The sequence below is a fragment of the Rana temporaria genome, chromosome 6, assembly GCF_905171775.1.
Source record: "Rana temporaria chromosome 6, aRanTem1.1, whole genome shotgun sequence".
Lineage (NCBI taxonomy): Eukaryota > Metazoa > Chordata > Amphibia > Anura > Ranidae > Rana > Rana temporaria.
Window position 1 is genome coordinate 180,095,088 of NC_053494.1, and position 20,912 is coordinate 180,115,999.

General features: G+C 48.0%; 1 protein-coding gene across 1 annotated transcript in view; it reads left to right on the plus strand.

Annotated features, from left to right (window-relative positions):
- Positions 1-20,912, plus strand: part of LOC120944444 (secretory phospholipase A2 receptor-like) — a 38,185-nt gene that overhangs the window by 10,545 nt on the left and 6,728 nt on the right. The window contains exons 2-5 of the mRNA XM_040358504.1: positions 567-947; positions 6,505-6,678; positions 8,482-8,646; positions 10,317-10,429. Of these exons, the coding sequence (XP_040214438.1) occupies positions 567-947; positions 6,505-6,678; positions 8,482-8,646; positions 10,317-10,429 (833 nt within the window). The remainder of the gene's footprint in view (positions 1-566; positions 948-6,504; positions 6,679-8,481; positions 8,647-10,316; positions 10,430-20,912) is intronic.

The window sequence follows — 20,912 nt, forward strand, 5'->3', positions numbered from 1 at the left end:
AAGTGGAGTTCCACCCATAAATATAACATTACATCAGTAGTTTTAAAAAAATGTCATTAGTCCTTTAAGAAATGTTTTATTTTTTTAGATGCCTTCAAAGTGTTGTTGCTAGGCAGAATAGTTAATCTTCCCACTTCCTGCACCTAGGTGCTTAAGCTTTCTAACCTACACCGCACAGACTCCTGGGATTGTAGTGGGTGTAACTTTCCAGGAGTCTGTGCACTCCCCAGTCTCGAAGAATCATGTGACTTGGACAGTACAGGTGCTGAAACCTGATCTGAAACCTATTACACTGCTTGTGCAGCACTAAGCATGTGCGAGATCTGCAAGGCTGAAATCCAGGAAGTCATACAGTCTGGCTTCATGATGCCCACACTTAAGATGGCCCCAGTCAATTTCTATTTTATAAAGTGTCTAAATGCTGTAACAACCTAACAAAACGGACCTTAGTTTACAGACTAACTTTATTAGAATACATTAAGCTTGTGTATTACAGGGGTATTTATATATAAAAAGTGAAATTGTGGCCGGGAACTCCGCTTTAACCAAATATATATATTTTGCAGGTCCAGATCTATTTGTTTTAGAAAGCAGAGAGAACCATTTGTGCATTTCGGTCAACAAAACCGGCTTATTTCTGTCAAGCTGTGAGCCCTTTAATAATGATACACTATGGAAGTGGGGTACAGGACAGCGGCTGTACAACTTGGGACGCAGGAAGTGCCTTGGACTGGACCTCCAATATCCCGCAGAACCCCTAGCAATGGTTGAATGCGATTCCGACCAGCACACCCTGAGCTGGCAGTGCAACAACGGCCTTCTGATTGGTGTCAACAATTACAAGCTTGCTGCTGTTGGAGAAAAAGTGATTGCCAGCAAACAATTATTACATAAATGGAGAGGTTATGGATCTTTTCGTGACAATTTATGCGACTACAATTTCCAAGGTGACTTTTAACTTTTTAAGTTTACACACAACTCATTTACACATTCGGGGCCAGATCCACGTAGCGGATCGTAATTTTAGGCAGGCGTAGCGTATCGTAGTAACGCTACGCCGCCGCAACTTTGAGAGGCAAGTGCTGTATTCACAAAGCAATTGCCTCTAAAGTTACGGCGGCGTAGCGTAAATCTGCCGGCGTAAGGGTGCGCAATTCAAATGGATGAGATGGGGGCGTGTTTTATGTTAATACGTCTTGACCTGACCTAAATGACCAAATTAACCCGCAACAAGCCAAATGCTTTCGACGTGAACGTAATTCTACGCAAAGCCCTATTCGCGAACGACTTATGCAAACTACGTAAAATTTTCAAAATTCGACGCGGGAACGACGTCCATACTTAAAGCGGAGTTCCAACCACAATTAGCATTTTTTAAATGTATGTCCTTTCATCCTGCGTTTTTATAATATAAATCTGGTCACTTACTATTTTACAATCCGCCGCCGATCCGCATAGATATTCAAAAAAGATAGTTTATAAAACTATATCTACACCGTTGTCATTTTGCTTGTGGGCATTGTGAAGCCTACAGGCACTTACTTCCTGGAAGTCTTGGATGGGGAGTGATAATTGGACAGCGCACTGCATCCTGGGAAATGATGACACACATTTCCCAGGAGCATTAGAGGGAGATGATGTCAGAATCCTAGGTGGCTTCAAAGGCAGATTTCGTGGGACCGCATAGCAACAGGCATTTCCAGATGAGTAAAAAAATATATATATATATTTTTTTCTTTTTTAGTCGTAAGCTACAGTTTAAAGCAAAATAGTTTTTTTTGATGGAACCTCCACTTTAACATAGGATACGCCTCATATAGCAGGGGTAACTTTACGCCGGAAAAAGCCTCACGGTAACAATGTAAAAAAATGCGCCGGCCGGACGTACATTTGTGGATTGGCATATCTAGCTAATTTGCATACTCAACGCGGAAATCGACGGAAGCGCCACCTAGCGGCCAGCGTAAATATGCACCTTAGATCCGACGGCGTACTAAGACGTACGCCAGTCGGATCTAGCCCAGCTTCAGGCGTATCTTGTTTTGTGAATACAAAACATAGATACGCCGGAGCAAACTAGAAGTTACGTGGCGTATCAATAGATACGCCGTCGTAACTTCTTCGTGGATCTGGCCCTCGGTATGTAAAAAATAGGGGATGCAGCTTTTTTATACTGGGCTTGCTTAACCATGTGATCAGCTGTTAGCCAATGACAGCTGACCACGAAAGTAAACAGAAGCCAGCCATGGAAAGCCATAGGAGCCAGCTATGGAAATCTTTACTACAGTCAGGCCTCGTACACACGACGGGACATGTCCGATGAAAACGGTCCGCGGACCGTTTTCATCGGACATGTCCACTGGCGGATTTTGGTCTGATGGCTGTACACACCATCAGACCAAATTTCCCGCGGACAGCGAACGCGGTGACGTGGCCGCGCCATCGCCGCAACGATGACGTGGCGACGTGCGCGACCCTGGAAGGTCAATGCTTCCACGCATGCGTCAAATCACTTCGACGCATGCGAGGGCTTTCGGCCGAGCGGACATGTCCGGTGAGTCGTACAGACGCCCGAACATGTCTGACGGACAGTCTTCCAGCGGACATGTTTCATAGCATGCTATGAAACATTTGTCCGCTGGAAACCTGTCCGCTAGGCCGGGAATCCGGTCCGGTCGGCCGTACACACGACCGAATATGTCTGCAGAAACTGGTCCGCAGACCAGTTTCAGCAGACATGTTCGGTCGTGTGTACGAGGCCTCAGAGATATTGTGAAGGCTTGTTGCCCCTCGGTAGTGAGATTTTTTGGTGAGTGCGGTACAAGAGGGGGACACGGGTGTGACACACAACCACTGCCCGATTGTATGCACTTTTTGGAGCACCGTTTTCACTTTGCGGAATCATTTATTAAATGTTTGATATGAACTTATGGACATTTTTCATTTGATGGCACTATGCACTTTTGAAGGTTTCAAATATATTGCAGCACCTTTATTGATTTACTGCACATAGAACTTTATTATTAAATATGGAAACTTATGTAGTATGATTTTGCATATCAGCACTTTTTTGAATTTTGTCATTTTGTACTGATTGATTTGTTGACTTTTACATAATAAGATATTATTTAAAAGCAGCGGCAAGTCCACTCACCCTTTAATACTCACATAACTTTGCCATCCGTCTATGGTGGTATATTTATTGTAAAAAAATTTGGAAAAACATTTATCATTTTCCTTTCACTTCACAATTATTTGTTGGTCTATCACATAAAATGCCAATTAAATACTTTTACGTTTTTGGTTGTAACATGACTAAATGTGAAAATTTTCAAGGGGTATGAATACTTTTTCAAGGCACTGTACGTATATATATATAGGGGTGGATTCAGGTACCTGCGCTTCTTCTTACGGCGGCGCAGCGTTTCGTATTTACGCTACGCCGCCGTAACTTACAGGAGCAAGTGCAGTATTCACAAAGCACTTGCTCCATAAGTTGCGGCGGCGTAGCGCAAATGGGGCCGGCATAAGCGCGCGTAATTCAAATGTGGAAGGGGGGCGTGTTTTATGTAAATGTATGACGACCTGACGTGATTGACGTTTTGTACGGACGGCGCATCCGTGTACATATCCCAGTGTGCATTGCTTCCAAGTACGGCGCAACGACGTATTGGTTTCGACGTGAACGTAAATTACGTCCAGCCCTATTCGGGAACGACTTACGCAAACGACATAAAAAATTCAAATTTCGAAGCGGGAACGACGTCCATACTTAACATTGGCTGCGCCTCCTAATAGCAGGAGCAACCTTACGCAGAAAAAGCCTTACGCAAATGACGTAAAAAACTACCGCCGGGCGCACGTACGTTCGTGATTTGACGTAACTAGGTAATTTGCATATTCTACACTGAAAACAACGGAAGCACCCCTAGCGGCCAACGTGATATTGCACAGAATTATACGCCGCCGCATTCAAGTTACGTCGGCGGAGGAAGCCTATTTTTTTAGCGTATCTGCCTTTGAGAATCGGCGTAATGATACGCCGGCGCAGAATTCATCTGGAGATACGCCGCCGTAAAAAAATACCTGAATCTACCCCACAGTATATATATATTATATCCTGCTCTACAGGGGCTGCAGAACAGTGACAGAGGAAGCCCAGGACATAATTCCTATACTTCTTCATCACATTTCTGCTGACTCCCTCTTCTCTCCCTGCTATCACCACCTCTGAAATGGAGAAGCAGGGAGAGAGAAAATGTAATACAACTAAGGCAGCCCATAGATGAGGCAGGTTTCTACCAGCACATTGAACAAAAAAAAAAAATGACCCGATTCCCCCATCCACACACACAATGTGGATGGAGGAATCCTTTCCACTGAGCTATTGTATTCTGAGGAAGACTTCTTCGCTGTCAGAATACCCTGTTCGGCATTTCAGGCTATAGCCTGCAGCGCTGATTAAGCAGGGCAGTTGAACAGAAGTTGACCAGTAGATTGACTTCTGTACAACCTCCCTGTCCATACATGGATCGAAATTCATCCAGTCCCTGCTGAACTAGCCAAATTTTGATCCATTCACTGAATGGCTGGCTTTAACCGCTTGTCGACTGCCTCAAGCACTTATACGTCGGCAGAATGGCTCGGGCAGGCAAAGCAACGTATATATATATATATGTTGCTATGTTGCTTTGAATCTGCCGCCTAGCCCACCGCGGTCTCCGTGACCGTGGGACACATGAACTCGATGTCTGCCGGTGTCCTGCGATCAGGTCACGGAATGGCAGAACGGGTGGATGCCTTTGTAAACAAAGCATCTCCCTGTTCTGCCTGGTGATATGTCACTGATCGTCTGCTTCCTCTCATCGGGAGCAGTGATCAGTGTTGTGTGACAGTAAGCCCTGCCCCCACACAGTTAGAATCACTCCCTAGGACACACTTAACCCCTTCCCTACTGGTTAACCCCTTCACTGCCAGTCACATTTACACAGTAATCAGTGCATTTTACAGCACTCATCAATGTATAAAAAACAATGGTCCCAAAACAGCGCCAAAAGTGTCCGATACGTCCGTCATAATGTCCGCCATAATGTCGCAGTCACGATAAAAATCGCAGATCGTTGCCATAACTAGTAAAAAAAAATTTACAATAAAAATGCCGTAAAACTACCCCCTATTTTGTAGACTCTATGGGCCAGATTCACAAAGAGATACAACGGTGTATCTCCTGATACGCCGTCGTATCTCTGAGTTCCGTCGGTCGGATCAATGCGCCTGATTCATAGAATCAAGTTCCGCATAGATCTCCCTAAGATCCGACAGGTGTAAGTGACTTACACCGTCGGATCTTAGGCTGCAATCTCACGCTGTCCGCTAGGTGGCGCTTCCGTTTGTATAGGCAAGGAATATGCAAATGAGGAGTTACGCCGATTCAGAAACGAACGACCCCCCGGTGCTTTTTTTTTACGTCGTTTGCGTTTGGCTTTTTCCGGCGTATAGTTACCCCTTGGTCTATGAGGCGCAGCCAATGTTAAGTATGGCCGTCGTTCCCGCAACTAAATTTGAATTTTTTACGTCGTTTGCGTAAGTCGTTCGCGAATACGGATGGACGTAATTTACTTAAATATCGAAACCAGTGACGTCCTTGCGACGTCATTTGGAGAAATGCACGCTGGGAAAATTTCGGGACGGCGCATGCGCTGTTCGATCGGCACGGGGACGCGCCTGATTTGAATAGTACACTCCCCCTAGCCGCGGAATTTGAATTCCGCCGGGGGATTTACGATACGCCGCCGCAACTTTTGAGGTAAGTGCTTTCTGAATTAAGCACTCGCCTCAAAAACTTGCGGCGGCGGATCGTAAATCAGATAGGTTACGCGGATCTAAAGATCCACTAACCTATCTGAATCTGGCCCTATAACTTTTGCGCAAACCGATCAATATATGCTTATTGGAGTTTTTTTACCAAAAATATTTAGAAGAATACAAAGCGGCCTAAACTGAGAATTTTTTTTTTTATATATATTTTTGGGGATATTTATTAAAAAATATTGCTTTTTTTTATTCAAAATTGTCGCTCTATTTTTGTTTATAGCGCAAAAAATTAAAACATTTGTGGGGAAAAAAGGAGGTCAATTTTGTTTGGGAGCCACGTCGCACGACCGTGCAATTGTCAGTTAAAGCAACGCAGTGCTGAATCTCAAAAAGTGGCCCAGTCATTTGGCAGCTAAATCCTCCGGGGCTGAAGTGGTTAAACAGATGTCCCCAGGACAGGTGTCCCCATTGAAGGACCCTTAATTCTTATTCTGGGGACAGCTCTAAAATGTTAAAATCTTAGAAGTGAATTCCCTGGGCCTCAATGAGAAAACAAAAGGAAAAATAATTGTAGACACAGACAGTCATGTGTTTAATATTACCTTGTGTTGTGTAGTCTTTATCAATTACGCCTGTGCTGCCTTTTTTTTTGATTTTCTGTTATTGATACATTTTTACTTTGTCTTTCAGAAATCTTTACTCTTAATGGGAATTCCAGGGGAAAACCTTGTGTATTTCCATTTAAATTCCAAAACAGCTGGTTCCATGAATGTACTACCATTGGAAAATCTGAAGGAATGCAATTTTGTGCCACCACTGTGTCCTTTGACAAGCACAAACTATGGGGATACTGTCCCACATATGGTAAAGTTTACATGATCTCACTTCAAATATGTACATCTAGCAAAACATCTGGCTGCTAGGCTGTCTTAGGGCCTATCCAGAACAGTGTAGGGTTGGGATTGTGACTTGCAGTCGAACCAGAATTGCCGGCTCTGCTGGCCGGAGAACCTGTCATGGTCGGAGGTAGAGGGGAAGCTGTCGCCACTAAGGGACCAATCACCTTATTACCGGGGACCACAGTGAGTTGCTGAAGCATGTCTTTGAGCAGTATTCTCACCCACCGGAGATGGTGAAGAATCTGGAAACTTTAGCAGGTGCCAAGCCAGGGACCAATCAAGTGGGGTGATGCTTTGCTTAAGGAGTATCTGGAGTGCCAAGCCAGGGACCCAGCAGGGAAGCGGGGGTGACACTTGAGAAAGATACTAAAGTAAGAAGATTGGAAGAGCTCACAGGATTCAGTGGCAGTGAATCAGCAAGTCTAGTGAGAGAGACTGGGAGCTCAGTGGGCTGAGAATCTACAAGAAGTGATTGTACAGAAAGTAAAAGAATTATGTTAGGAACTGTTAGGCCTCGTACACACGACCGAATATGTCTGCTGAAACTGGTCCGCAGACCAGTTTCAGCGGACATGTTCGGTCGTCTGTACGTCCGACCGGACAATTTTCCGGCGGATCGGACAGGTTTCCAGCGGACAAATGTTTCTTAGCATGCTAAGAAACATGTCCGCTGGAAGCCTGTCCGTCGGACATGTTCAGTCGTCTGTACGACTTACTGGACATGTCCGCTCGGCCAAAAGCCCTCGCATGCGTCGAAGTGATTCGACGCATGCGTGGAAGCATTGACCTTCCAGGGTCGCGCACATCGCCGCGTCATCGTCGCGGCGACGGCGCGGCCACGTCACCGCATATACTATACACGGGGATTTTGGTTTGATGGTGTGTACAACCATCAGACCAAAATCCGGCAGCTGACATGTCCGATGAAAACGGTCCGGCGGACTGTTTTCATCGAACAGTCCGTCCGTGTGTACGAGGCCTTACAAGACTGTTGCCATAGGAGATGGCGCTCCTACACATTCAGATGTGGTGTCTTGCTGGATGCCTTTCCCTGCATGGCTGTCCTCCTGTAGAAGTCTCTGAGTCTGCCAATTAGCATTGCAACTACCTAAGGGTGTCTTGGGCCTAACCCTCTTTCCCATAGTTTCCCCTCTTTTCGTACATCTGCCCGGCGCATTTTTTTACGTAGTTTACGTTAGGCTTTTTCCGGCGTAAAGTTACCCCTGCTATATGAGGCGTATCCTATGTTAAGTATGGACGTCGTTCCCGCGTCGAATTTTGAAAATTTTACGTCGTTTGCGTAAGTCGTTCGCGAATAGGGCTGTGCGTAAGTTACGTTCACGTCTAAAGCATTGACGATTTGCGGCGTAATTTCGAGCATGCGCACTGGGATTCTTTCATGAACGGCGCATGCCGTCAAATACGTGGGGTCACAATTAATTTAAATAAAACACGCCCACATCATCCACATTTGAATTAGGCGGGCTTACGCCGGACCACATACGCTACGCCACCGTAACTTAGGGCGCAAGTTCTTTATGAATACGGAACTTGCGCCCTAAGTTACGGCGGCGCAACGTATCTGAGATACGTTACGCCCGCCGATAGATACACCATTGTATCTGAATCCGGGCCCATGTGTTTGTAAAGGCAGGTGTCCCAATACTTTCGGTAATATAGTGTATATCTGAACAGCATTAATCCCAACCAACAGGGACAAAGCACAATTTTCTTTAATCTAAAACAGATATTTTTATTTTTGTTCTAGGCGATGGCTGTGGTTTGTTATGGGAGGAAAACACTGTCACACATTCTTGCTACCAATTCAATCTCGAGTCTTCTCTCTCCTGGAATCAAGCCCGAGACTCTTGTCAAGCTCAAGGTGGAGATCTGCTAAGCATCACAAATCTTGCTGAACATGAGTATATTTCCAGTAAGTAGACAAATCCTCTCATTATACAAGAGAACAGAAATCTGGCTAATACAGTATTGCAGGAAGCGTGCATAACATCATATTTTCTTTGTTTCAGTTCAAAGTGGGATGGAAAAACCCTTGGTCAAGTTTTTTTGGTTTATTTTTTCCAGTTAGGAAGAGTTTCTTTCACAGGAACTAAGAGAAAGAAAATCATCTCCTAGCTACTTGTCTTCAGAATAAATATTCTTGTTATAAGATTTACCGTGTTTTTGGTTATAACTCAAAAATTTAGATTGAAAGTAGAATTAAAGGCATTTTTTCTTTCCATTTTGGATAGAGTAAGGAAGGGTTAGAACTAGGGTTGTCCCGATACCACTTTTTTGAGACCGAGTACAAGTACCGATACTAAGTACTCGCCGATACCGAATACCAATACTTTTTTTTTAATGTCATGTGACAGTATTTTTGGGGATATTTATTATAGCAACAAGTAAAAAATATTGGGGGTAATCCACAAAGATCCGGCGTAACTTAATTTTTCCCATTTAAGTTACTGCCTTAAATTTTTTACCTAAGTGCCCGATCCACAAAGCACTTACCTAGAAATTTTGGGCTGTGTAACTTAAATTCCGCCGGCGCAAGGCGTTCCTCTTTTCATGGGGGCGATTCCCATTTAAATTAGGCGCGCTCCCGCGCAGGCCGTACTGCGCATGCTCGTGACGTAATTTTCCCGACGTGCATAGCGCGAAATTACGTTACGCCGAGCTTTGTGGATTGCGACGGGTCAATAAAGTTGTGTCGAAAAAAAAAAAAGATACGGCGAAAAAAAAAAAATTCAAAACAAAAAAAAAAATCGCGTCGCTGGACAGAAGGGTCTGTTTTTACAAGGTGTAAACAGTTTACACCTTGTAAAAGCAGCCCTAATTTTGCGTTTGCAAACTAAAACTTACGGAGAAAAAACGAAGCGTAAAAGCTTCGTGGATCTCCGTAAGTGCTAATTTGCATACCCGAGGCGGCATTTCGACACGAAATGCCCCCAGCGGCGGATGCGGTACTGCATCCTAAGATCCGACAGTGTAATTCAATTACACATGCCGGATCTTCTGCCTAACTATGGAAAACTGATTCTGTGGATCAGTTCCATAGTTAGGAACAGGGATACGACGGCGTAACAGCAGTTACGCCGGCGTATCCCTTTTGAGGATCTGGCCCAATGCTGATCAAATACCACCAAAAGAAAGCTCTATTTGTGGAGGGAAAAAAGGATGTAAATTTTATTTGGGTACAACGTCGCACGACCATGCAATTGTCAACTAAAGCGGCGCAGTGCCGAATCCCAAAAAAAGGCCTGCTCATTCAGCAGCCAAATCCTCCGGGTCTGAAGTGGTTAAATACCACCAAAAAAAAGCTCTACTGAAAATGTAGTTTGGGTGCAGTGTTACATGACCGTGCAATTGTCATTCAAAGTGTGACAGCGCTGAAAGCTGAAAATTTGCTGGGCAGGAAGGGGGTAAATGTGCCAATAGGCAAGTGGTAAAGTTGTTTGCATGTTTGCCTGGAAGTAACAATTCTGACAGCCATTCCGCTTCGTTTTCCTTACATCATTGGTTTTGCATTTAATTGAAATAAAGGCAGCAGACTAAGAATGTTTCAGGGTGACCTGTTGCTGTTTATCTCCCCCAATGCAGAGAGACTGGTTTATACTGGATTGTGTTATGGACTGGGCTCAATCAGCTGGATACCACTTCTGGGTGGCAGTGGTCGGATGGCTCCCCCTTTGCTTTTGTCAACTGGAGATCAAGTACTGTATCTATATTTTTCTATCCTTATAGTATTTCAAAATCTTTTGGTACATTGTTTGTTATGCAACATCAGACAAGTTAAAATCTTTGCACAAAGTTATGCAAGAATAAATGTTTATTTAGCTTGTTGTGGAGGAAATGGGCGTGCAGACCAAGCATTCCTGAGGCCCTATGTGGTATCATGTAGTCTTGTGTGGAGGATCGTATATCTATTTCATCTAGATGACCAATTTATAGCCTTGTGCGACTGATATACTGTGTATGTGTATATATATATATATAGGGGCAGATCCACAAAAGGATTACGCTGGCATTATTTAAATTTCCCGCGTCGTATCCAGTGGCGGCTGTTGCTCAAAATTTTTGGGGGGGCGCAAACGGAAAAAAAAAAAACAATTGCAGCCTCACTGTGCCCATCAAATGCAGCAAATGTGCCATGCCATCAAACGCAGTCACTGTGCCATGCCAAACGCAGCCACTGTGCCGGTCTTTCCCAGTGACGTACGAGGGTGCGTCAGAGGGGGCGGGGTCACGTGACGGGTGGCCGCTTCCCCTATATAAGTAATGTCAAAGCTCCAGCGCGTCATTCCGCTGGGCTGTGTCCAGCGGAGAGTGGAGCTCGCCTGCTGCGCTCTGGACGGATGGATCTTCTCATCGCTGGACCGGACCGCTGATCACCCGTCGCTGGAGAGATCATCCATCGCTGGATAGAATACAACGTTGGAGCAGGGAGCCGCATCGACAGTGGATTACCACCGCTGGATTTTTTTTTTTATTAATAAAGGAATTTTTTCTACGGTGTCTGTGTCTATTTTTTTTTAACTATTTACACTTCCTTCGTGAAATGGTAGAGGTACAGTGTACCCCATTACCAATTCACATAGGGGGGGGGGGCAGGATCTGGGGGTCCCCTTTGTTAAAGGGGTCTTCCAGATTCTGATAAGCCCCCCGCCCGCAGACCCCCACAACCACCGGGCAAGGGTTGTGGGGATGAGGCCCTTGTCCCCATCAACATGGGGACATCCTCCCCATGTTGAGGGCATGTGGCCTGGTGCGGTTCAGGAGAGGGGGGCGCGCACTTCTGTCCCCCCCTCTTTTCTGCGGCCCGGCCAGGTTAACGTGCTCGGATAAGGGTCTGGTGTGGATTTTTGGGGGAACTCCACGCCATTTTTTTTAAATTTGGGGTGGAGTTCCCCTTAAAATCCACACCAGACCTGAAGGGTCTGGTATGGATATTTGGGGGGAACCCCACGTAATTTTTTTTTTTTAATTGACGGCGGGGTTCCCCTTAATATCCATATCAGACCTGAAGGGCCTGTTTATGGAATTTGGGGGGACCCCCAGGCTTTTTTTTTTTATGAATGAATCATCTCTGAATTGCCAGAGTCGACAATTCATTAGAGCCGCAAAGCCGGTTTTAAATGCTTTTTTTTCTTTCAGAAATGACACTTTGTGCAGGGACAGTTCTATGTACGGGAAACATGCGCTTTTTCACATGCTGACTTTACACACCCCCTAGGTACGAAATTTAAAGTAATATTACACTTTTATTGTTTCACTTTTAGCATTATTAAATGCACTGCTCCTGAAAAAAACGGCCGTTTTTTTGCATTGATACATGTTTCCTGGGACAGGACCCAGGTCCCCAAACACTTTTAAGGACAATAACTTGCATATTAGCCTTTAAAATTAACACTTTAGATTTCATATGTTCGAGTTCCATAGACTTTAACAGGGTTATAAAGTTCACAGGAACATTTGGTGTGTTCGCAAGTTCTGATGCGAACAGGGGGGGTGTTCGGCTCATCCCTACCAACCACCATCTGACTGGAGTCGGACCACTTGGCCTTCAGGAGAAAGATTAAAACCCATCTCATCTGAGGTCAAGGGGTTCCTTACCCATGAAATGGATACAGCGCCCAGAGGCGATTCAGTTCGCATGTGTTTGCGCTTTACAAGTTTTTCACTCACTCACTCAGGGAACAGACGATCAGTGACATGTCACTAGGAAGAACGGGGAGATGTTGTGTTTACCCGATCGCGGGACACCGGCGGACATCGAGTCCACGGGTCCCGCGGACACGGTCATGGAGCTTGTGACCACACGGCGGCAAATTAAAGGGGACATGTATATATACGCCCATTTGCGCAGCCGTGCCATTCTGTCAACGTAAAAACTTAATAGTCACCAAGTGCAGTCGTGTTTTTACACAATCGCCAAAGTCAGTGAGGCTCCGGATCGAGCACGCACAAGTGCCCCATAGCAGGCAAGGGGAGGAGCCAGGAGCGACGATGGGGGACCTGAGAAGAGGAGGATCAGGGCTGCTCTGTGAAAACCATCACGCAGAGCAGATAAGTATAACACGTTTATTATTTTAATGAAAAAGTGTAAAGCTTTACATTCACTTTAAGAAGCAAGAGATTTTAAAATTGAGAATTTTACAATTATATTGGAGACTAGAGAAAGGCTTAAAGTGAGTTCCACCCATAAATATAACATTACATCAGTAGTTTTAAAAAAATGTCATTAGTCCTTTACGAAAAATTTTTATTTTTTTAGATGCCTTCAAAGTGTTGTTGCTAGGCAGAATAGTTAATCTTCCCACTTCCTGCACCTAGGTGCTTAATGCTTCCTAACCAGACTCCTGGGAATGTAGTGGGGGTAACTTTCCAGGAGTCTGTGCACTCCCCAGTCTCAAAGAATCATGTGACTTGGACAGCACAGGTGCTGAAACCTGATCTGACACTGCTTGTGCAGCACTGAGCATGTGCGAGATCTGAAAGGCTGAAATCCAGGAAGTCATACAGTCTGGCTTCATGATGCCCACACTTAAGATGGCCCCAGTCAATTTCTATTTTATAAAGTGTCTAAATGCTGTAACAACCTAACAAAACGGACCTTAGTTTACAGACTAACTTTACTAGAATACATTAAGCTTGTGTATTACAGGGGTATTTATATTTAAATATAAAATTGTGGCCGGAACTCCGCTTTAATACCAAAGTACAGATTGTGAGGGAAGGAAAACACTTCTTTTGAATAAAGCAGATCCTCTAGCCCTGGATAACAGGAAAGAATTCCCTATATATCTTGTGAGGAGAATGTGTAGGAATAGAACATTTATTAAAAATGTATATAAAATTCCCTGAGAACTCGATATCTTTTCCTAGTTAAGGGGAATGTTTCTGTACAGGATTTAATTGTAGATCATGTTCTTGGGGTGAAGCTAGAAGATCCCTGATGTCTCCATTGAGAGGACCTTGTTGTCACTACTGTCACAAAAGGGGCTTGTCAGTACATACATATATACATGGTTAGGACACATGTTAATACATAAACACTTATTACACATCCCTACACACACCACAAGAGGAAGAAGTAGCCATAGAGCACCTTCCAGACTTACAAATGTGTCCTGTGCATCCAAGTGGTAATGAGCCCCGGTCATGAAAGGATTAAATAAAAGAGGAAGCAATTCAAATGTAAATATACCATTTTTTTATTGTGTGTTTTATGAAAGTATAATTATGGATCTATACACATTTTTTCCTTTTCCAACTATAAATACTCTGAATAAACCAAGAGTCCTTTGGTAAAATCAATTGGCCAGAAGTGAAGATCTAGTGATCCTCTCGCCCAATCACGGACACACTTTTGACCAAGAGATTCCAAGCCTGCCCACCACGGCAAGGTAGACTCTTCTAGGGCAGGACCTACACTAACTACACTAAGCTACCCTACTGGATGCTAGTCATCCTTTTTCTAATGTTGTGTGTATGTTTGTACTAGGGTTGTCCGATACCACTTTTTAGGACCGAGTACAAGTACCGATACTTTTTTTTATGTACTCGCCGATACCGAATACCGATACTTTTTTTAAATGTGTCCCCAAATGCAGCCATGTCCCCCCACAAATGCAGCCATGTCCCTCCCACAAATGCAGCCATTTCCCCCCCATATGCAGCTATGTCCCCAAACATATGCAGCCATGTCCCCAAACATATGCAGCCATGTCCCCCATATATGCAGCCATGTCCCCCCACATATATGCAGCCATGTCCCCCCACATATATGCAGCCATGTCCCCCCACATATATGCAGCCATGTCCCCCCACATATATGCAGCCATGTCCCCCCACATATATGCAGCCATGTCCCCCCACATATATGCAGCCATGTCCCCCCACATATATGCAGCCATGTCCCCCCACATATATGCAGCCATGTCCCACATATATGCAGCCATGTCCCCCCACATATATGCAGCCATGTCCCCCCACATATATGCATATGCAGCCATGTCCCCCCACATATATGCAGCCATGTCCCCCCACATATATGCAGCCATGTCCCCCCACATATATGCAGCCATATCCCCCACATATATGCAGATATGTCCCCCTATATGCAGCCATGTCCCCCCACATAAATGCAGCCATGTCCCCCCACATATATGCAGCCATGTCCCCCCACATATATGCAGCCATGTCCCCCCACATATATGCAGCCATGTCCCCCACATATATGCAGCCATGTCCCCCAAATATGCAGCCATGTCCCCCCACATACATGCAGCCATGTCCCCCACATATATGCAGCCATGTCCCCCCTATATATGCAGCCATGTCCCCCATATATGCAGCCATGTCCCCCCACATAAATGCAGCCATGGCCCCCCACATATATGCAGCCATGTCCCCCATATATGCAGCCATGTGCCCCCACATATATGCAGCCATGCCCCCCCACATATATGCAGCCATGTCCCCCCACATATATGCAGCCATGTCCCCCAACATATATGCAGCCATGTCCCCCCACATATATGCAGCCATGTCCCCCAACATATATGCAGCCATGTCCCCCATATATGCAGCCATATCCCCAAACATATATCCAGCCATGTCCCCAAACATATGCAGCCATGTCCCCCATACCTAATGATGATGCAGCCGCCGCGTTAATCACCGTGCGGCGAACATTACAGGCAGCTTTCGTTTGAATAGCTGTTTTCCCCCGCAACGCCGTGTAAAGGACACGCCCCCTTGCTCAGGATTGGACAGATCCGTCCAAGGGGGAGTGTCTATACACGGCGCGGCGGGCAAAACAGCTATTCAAACTAAAGGTGCCTGTAATGTTCGCCGCATGGGTGATTAACGCGGCAGCGGCGGATTTGCGATATACGGCGACGGCCAAGTATTCTATTTAGGCATCGGGGGTATTTGCGGGGAGTACAAGTACTCCCGCAAATACTCTGTATCGGTCCCGATACCGATACTGGTATCGGTATCGGGACAACCCTAGTTTGTAGTAGGCCTCATCCTATAATCTGTGTGTGCGATCTACTCTCTCCTAATTGGGTTGTCTGTCTGTGTTCATCTATCTTAAGCATGACAGAAGGAGGTAGAAACATACAGAGAAAATGTGCTTTGCTGTTTATATTTGTGTTTTGTAGCTACATTTTATCTATGTTTACAAAATGTTTTATTTATTTTTTGGATTTTGTTATGTTTTTTATCAAACAGAAGTGAGGGAAAGGGAGAGGTTCGGGAGTTAATAGAGATGTGTCAGGGATTAATATATTATATAAGGGAACTCGGAATTGAGAAGACACCGCCATTCTCTGAGATGTCATCGCTGGGATCCCTAGGAGGCGTGACGCTGGGAGTGGGAAATTCAATCTCCTCCATGGCGCTCTCTGCACTTTTGCTTGTTGGAATGACGACATCACTCGGTGGGATGTCACTCTTTTCGTGGGAAGATCTTCCTGTGCCCGGACACAGGGGGGAGGAAGGTTCATATTGCAGGAGATTGCCACCAAGTGTTGGTTTATTCTATGACTCAGGAAGGTTGAAGGAAGAAGGGGGGTGAGAGTTCGGGGAACCCCCACAGCCCTTCCGGGGGAAAGGAAGAGTGGACGACGAAGGGAGATGATGGATGGGGGGAACCCCACCCTTCTTCTTTCAGGGGAAGGGGGGAGAGGGATGGGGGGAACCCCCACACCTCTACTTCCAGGTGAAGGGAGTTGGAGGAAGAAGGGGGGTGAGATTTCGGGGAACCCCTACAGCCCTTCCGGGGGAAGAAGAGTGGACGACGAAGGGGGATGATGATGGGGGGAACCCCACCCTTCTTCTTTCAGGGGGAGAGGATTGGGGGAACCCCCACACCTCTACTTCCAGGTGAAGGGAGGCTGGAGGAAGAAGGGGGGGTGAGAGTTCGGGGAACCCCCACAGCCCTTCCGGGGGAAAGTAGAGTGGACGACGAAGGGGGATGATGGATGGGGGAACCCCCACCCTTCTTCTTTCAGGGGAAGGGGTATTGGGGGAACCCCCACACCTCTACTTCCAGGTGAAGGGAGGTTGGAGGAAGAAGGGGGGTGAGAGTTGGAGTTGTTGGTGAAATAATGACATCACTCGGTGGGATGTCACTCTTTCGTGGGAAGATCTTCCTGTGCCCGGACACCATTTTTGATTTGAGCTTCTTTGTACGCTGGCTTAAGCCTAGCACTAAAGGAAGCTCGAGGAGGTTGACTCTGGAAACAGCAACGCCAGGCTCTCTTACATAGCTCTGGCCTCATTTTCCCTACGACGTGCGGCGCTGGGATGTTCAGTTAATGTTTTCCATCGTGGGCCAAGGCCGGAATTTATTGCTGGGGGCCTGTATTCGGTTGGAAGCAGTGGCGGCCCGTCCATAGGGGGCGCCTGGGCGCCTCCCCCTCCCCCAAGTCAGTAAAAAAAAAAAAAAAAAAATTTTATTTAAACATGTCCCTTTAAAAAAAAAAAAAAAAAATCGAAAAAAACGTCTTATGTGCACTGTGTCCCGAGCGCCGGGCAAGTGCAGATTGAGTAGCGCCACGTCTGTGCAATCACGAGATTGCAGATTGTGGCGCTACATTGGCAGAACAAAAATGCCTTTGTGGCGGAGCGCATCGCGCCACAGCTTCCGGCGCGATTGACTTGGACTTGAGGCCGGGCGCGTGCACGCACCCAGTATATTTCTGTGCCTGTGCCGACGTCAGGAAGTGACGTCGGCACTCTCTGCAGACCAAAGGGACGCACCTCCGTGAGCCGAGCATGAAGGAAAGGTAAGTCTGCAGCATTATACATTCCCCTCAGCAGCAGAGCAGTTTTTCACAGCAAAGCTAGCTGCCTAATGTTCAGTGAAGCTAGCGGCCGCCCCCCCCCCCCCCTTATTAAACTTCTTAATCTAATTCTATTTTGGACGAAAATAGCGGTCGGCGCCTGAGAGGAGAGGGACCGAGAGAGCCCGGGGAAGAGGAGGACACTTCCTGGACACTGGCAGGGTAAGTGTTACTGAATGTGACGGACGGTGCGAGGGAGGCGAAGGAGAGGGACAGACGAGCAGCTGAGAACCGAGTGTAACAGCCTGTCTTCTACACAGACAGGGGAGAGATCACTCTGACAGGAGACACGTGGGTTGAGATGTAACTGTACAGTATAATGGTGTGGGACATAGCACATATACTGATCAACCCACCCTCTCCATCTCCCTCCCCCCTCTCTCATGACCCCCCTTCTTGCTACACAACCCCTCACCCCCCTCTTTCTACACCCCCACCACCTCTCCCCACTCTCTCACTACCCCATCTTCCTACATCCTCCACCCCCTCTCTCACTACCCCCCCCCACTTTCCACACCCCCCTCTCACTACCCCCCCCAATGCCTACACCCCCTCTCTCACTACCCCCCATGCCTACACCCCCCTCTCTCACTACCCCCCTCTTCCCCCCTCTTCCTCTCTCCATCTCTATCTACCCCCAATGCCTACACCCCTCTCTCACTACCCCCCTTCTTCTTACATCCTCGCCTTCTCTCTCTCCTCTTCCCCCTCTCTCACTACCCCCTCTTCCTACACCCCCCAACCAACCTCTCCCCCTCTCTCACTACCCCCTATTTCTACACCCCCCCAATGCCTACACCCCTCTCTCTCTGTCACTACCCCCCTCTTCTTACAAAACCCTCTCCTCTCTCTCCCCCTCTCTCACTACCCCCCCCCCACCCAACCACCTCTCCCCCCTCTCTCACTACCCCCTATTTCTACACCCCCTCTCTCACTACCCCCAATGCCTACACCCCCTCTCTCTCTGTCACTACCCCCTCTTCTTACACCCTCTCCTCTCTCTCCCCTCTCTCACTACCCCCTCTTCCTACACCCCCCAACCACCTCTCCCCCTCTTTCACTACCCCCCTATTTCTACACCCCCTCTCTCACTACCCCCAATGCCTACACCCCCTCTGTCACTACCCCCCTCTTCTTACACCCCTCTCCTTCTCTCTCCCTCTCTATCTACCCCCCACTTCCTACACCCCCTTCTCTCACTACCCCCCAATACCTACACCCCCTCTCTCACTACCCCCCTCTTCCCCTCTCCTTCTCTCTCCATCTCTATCTACCCCCAATGCCTACCCCCCTCTCTCACTACCCCCTCTCTCACTACCCCCCTCTTCTTACACCCCTCTCCTTCTCTCTCTCTCCCTCTTCCCCCTCTCTCACTACCCCCCTCTTCCTACACCCCCCAACCACCTCTCCCCCCTCTCTCACTACCCCCAATGCCTACACCCCCTCTCTCCCTCTGTCACTACCCCCCTCTTCTTACACCCCTCTCCTTCTCTCTCTCCCTCTTCCCCCTCTCTCACTACCCCCTCTTCCTACACCCCCCATCCACCTCTCCCCCTCTCTCACTACCCCCCTATTTCTACACCCCCTCTCTCACTACCCCCAATGCCTACACCCCCCTCTCCCTCTGTCACTACACCCCCTCTTCTTACACCCCTCTCCTTCTCTCTCCCTCTTCCCCCTCTCTCACTACCCCCTCTTCCTACACCCCCAACCACCTCTCCTCCCCCTCTCTCACTACCCCCCCTATTTCTACACCCCCTCTCTCACTACCCCCAATGCCTACACCCCCTCTGTCACTACCCCCTCTTCTTACACCCTTCTCCTTCTCTCTCCCCCCCACTTCCTAAACCCCCCTCTCTCACTACCTCCCCCCAATGCCTACACCCCCCCTCTCTCACTACCCCCCAATGCCTACACCCCCCCTCTCTCACTACCCCCTCTTCTTACACCCCTCTCCCCCCTCTTCCTACACCCCCCAACCACCTCTCCCCCTACCCCCCTATTTCTACACCCCCTCTCTCCCTCTGTCACTACTACCCCACCCCCCCACTGCCCCACTGCCTACACCCCGTCTCTCACTACCCCCCTCTCTCACTTCCTACACCTCCCTCCCCCCTCTCTCATGACCCCCCTTCTTGCTACACCCCTCACCCCCCTCTTTCTACACCCCCACCACCTCTCCCCACTCTCTCACTACCCCATCTTCCTACATCCTCCACCCCCTCTCTCATTACCCCCCCCCACTTTCTACTCTCTCACTACCCCCCTCTTCTTACACCCCTCTCCTTCTCTCTCTCCCTCTTCCCCCTCTCTCACTACCCCCTCTTCCTACACCCCCCAACCACCTCTCCCCCTCTCTCACTACCCCCTATTTCTACACCCCCTCTCTCACTACCCCCTCTTCTTACACCCCTCTCCTTCTCTCTCTCCCTCTTCCCCCTCTCTCACTACCCCCTCTTCCTACACCCCCCAACCACCTCTCCCCCTCTCTCACTACCCCCCTATTTCTACACCCCCTCTCTCACTACCCCCAATGCCTACACCCCCTCGCTCCCTCTGTCACTACCCCCTCTTCTTACACCCCTCTCCTTCTCTCTCCCTCTCCCCCTCTCTATCTACCCCCCACTTCCTACACCCCCTTCTCTCACTACCCCCCAATGCCTACACCCCCTCTCTCACTACCCCCTCTTCCCCTCTCCTTCTCTCTCCATCTCTATCTACCCCCAATGCCTACACCCCTCTCTCACTACCCCCCTCTTCTTACACCCCTCTCCTTCTCTCTCTCCCTCTTCCCCCTCTCTATCTACCCCCCACTTCCTACACCCCCTTCTCTCACTACCCCCCAATGCCTACACCCCCTCTCTCACTACCCCCCTCTTCCCCTCTCCCTCTCTCACTACCCCCAATGCTTACACCCCTCTCCCCCCTCTTCCTACACCCCCCAACCACCTCTCCCCCTACCCCCCTATTTCTACACCCCCTCTCTCCCTCTGTCACTACCCCCCCCCACTGCCCCACTGCCTACACCCCGTCTCTCACTACCCCCCTCTCTCACTTCCTACACCTCCCTCCCCCCTCTCTCATGACCCCCCTTCTTGCTACAACCCCTCTCTCACTACCCCCCTCTTTCTACACCCCCACCACCTCTCCCCACTCTCTCACTACCCCATCTTCCTACATCCTCCACCCCCTCTCTTATTACCCCCCCCACTTTCTACACCCCCTCTCACTACCCCCCCCCCCCTTTCCACACCCCCCTCTCACTACCCCCCCAATGCCTACACCCCCTCTCTCACTACCCCCCAATGCCTACACCCCCTCTCTCACTACCCCCCTCTTC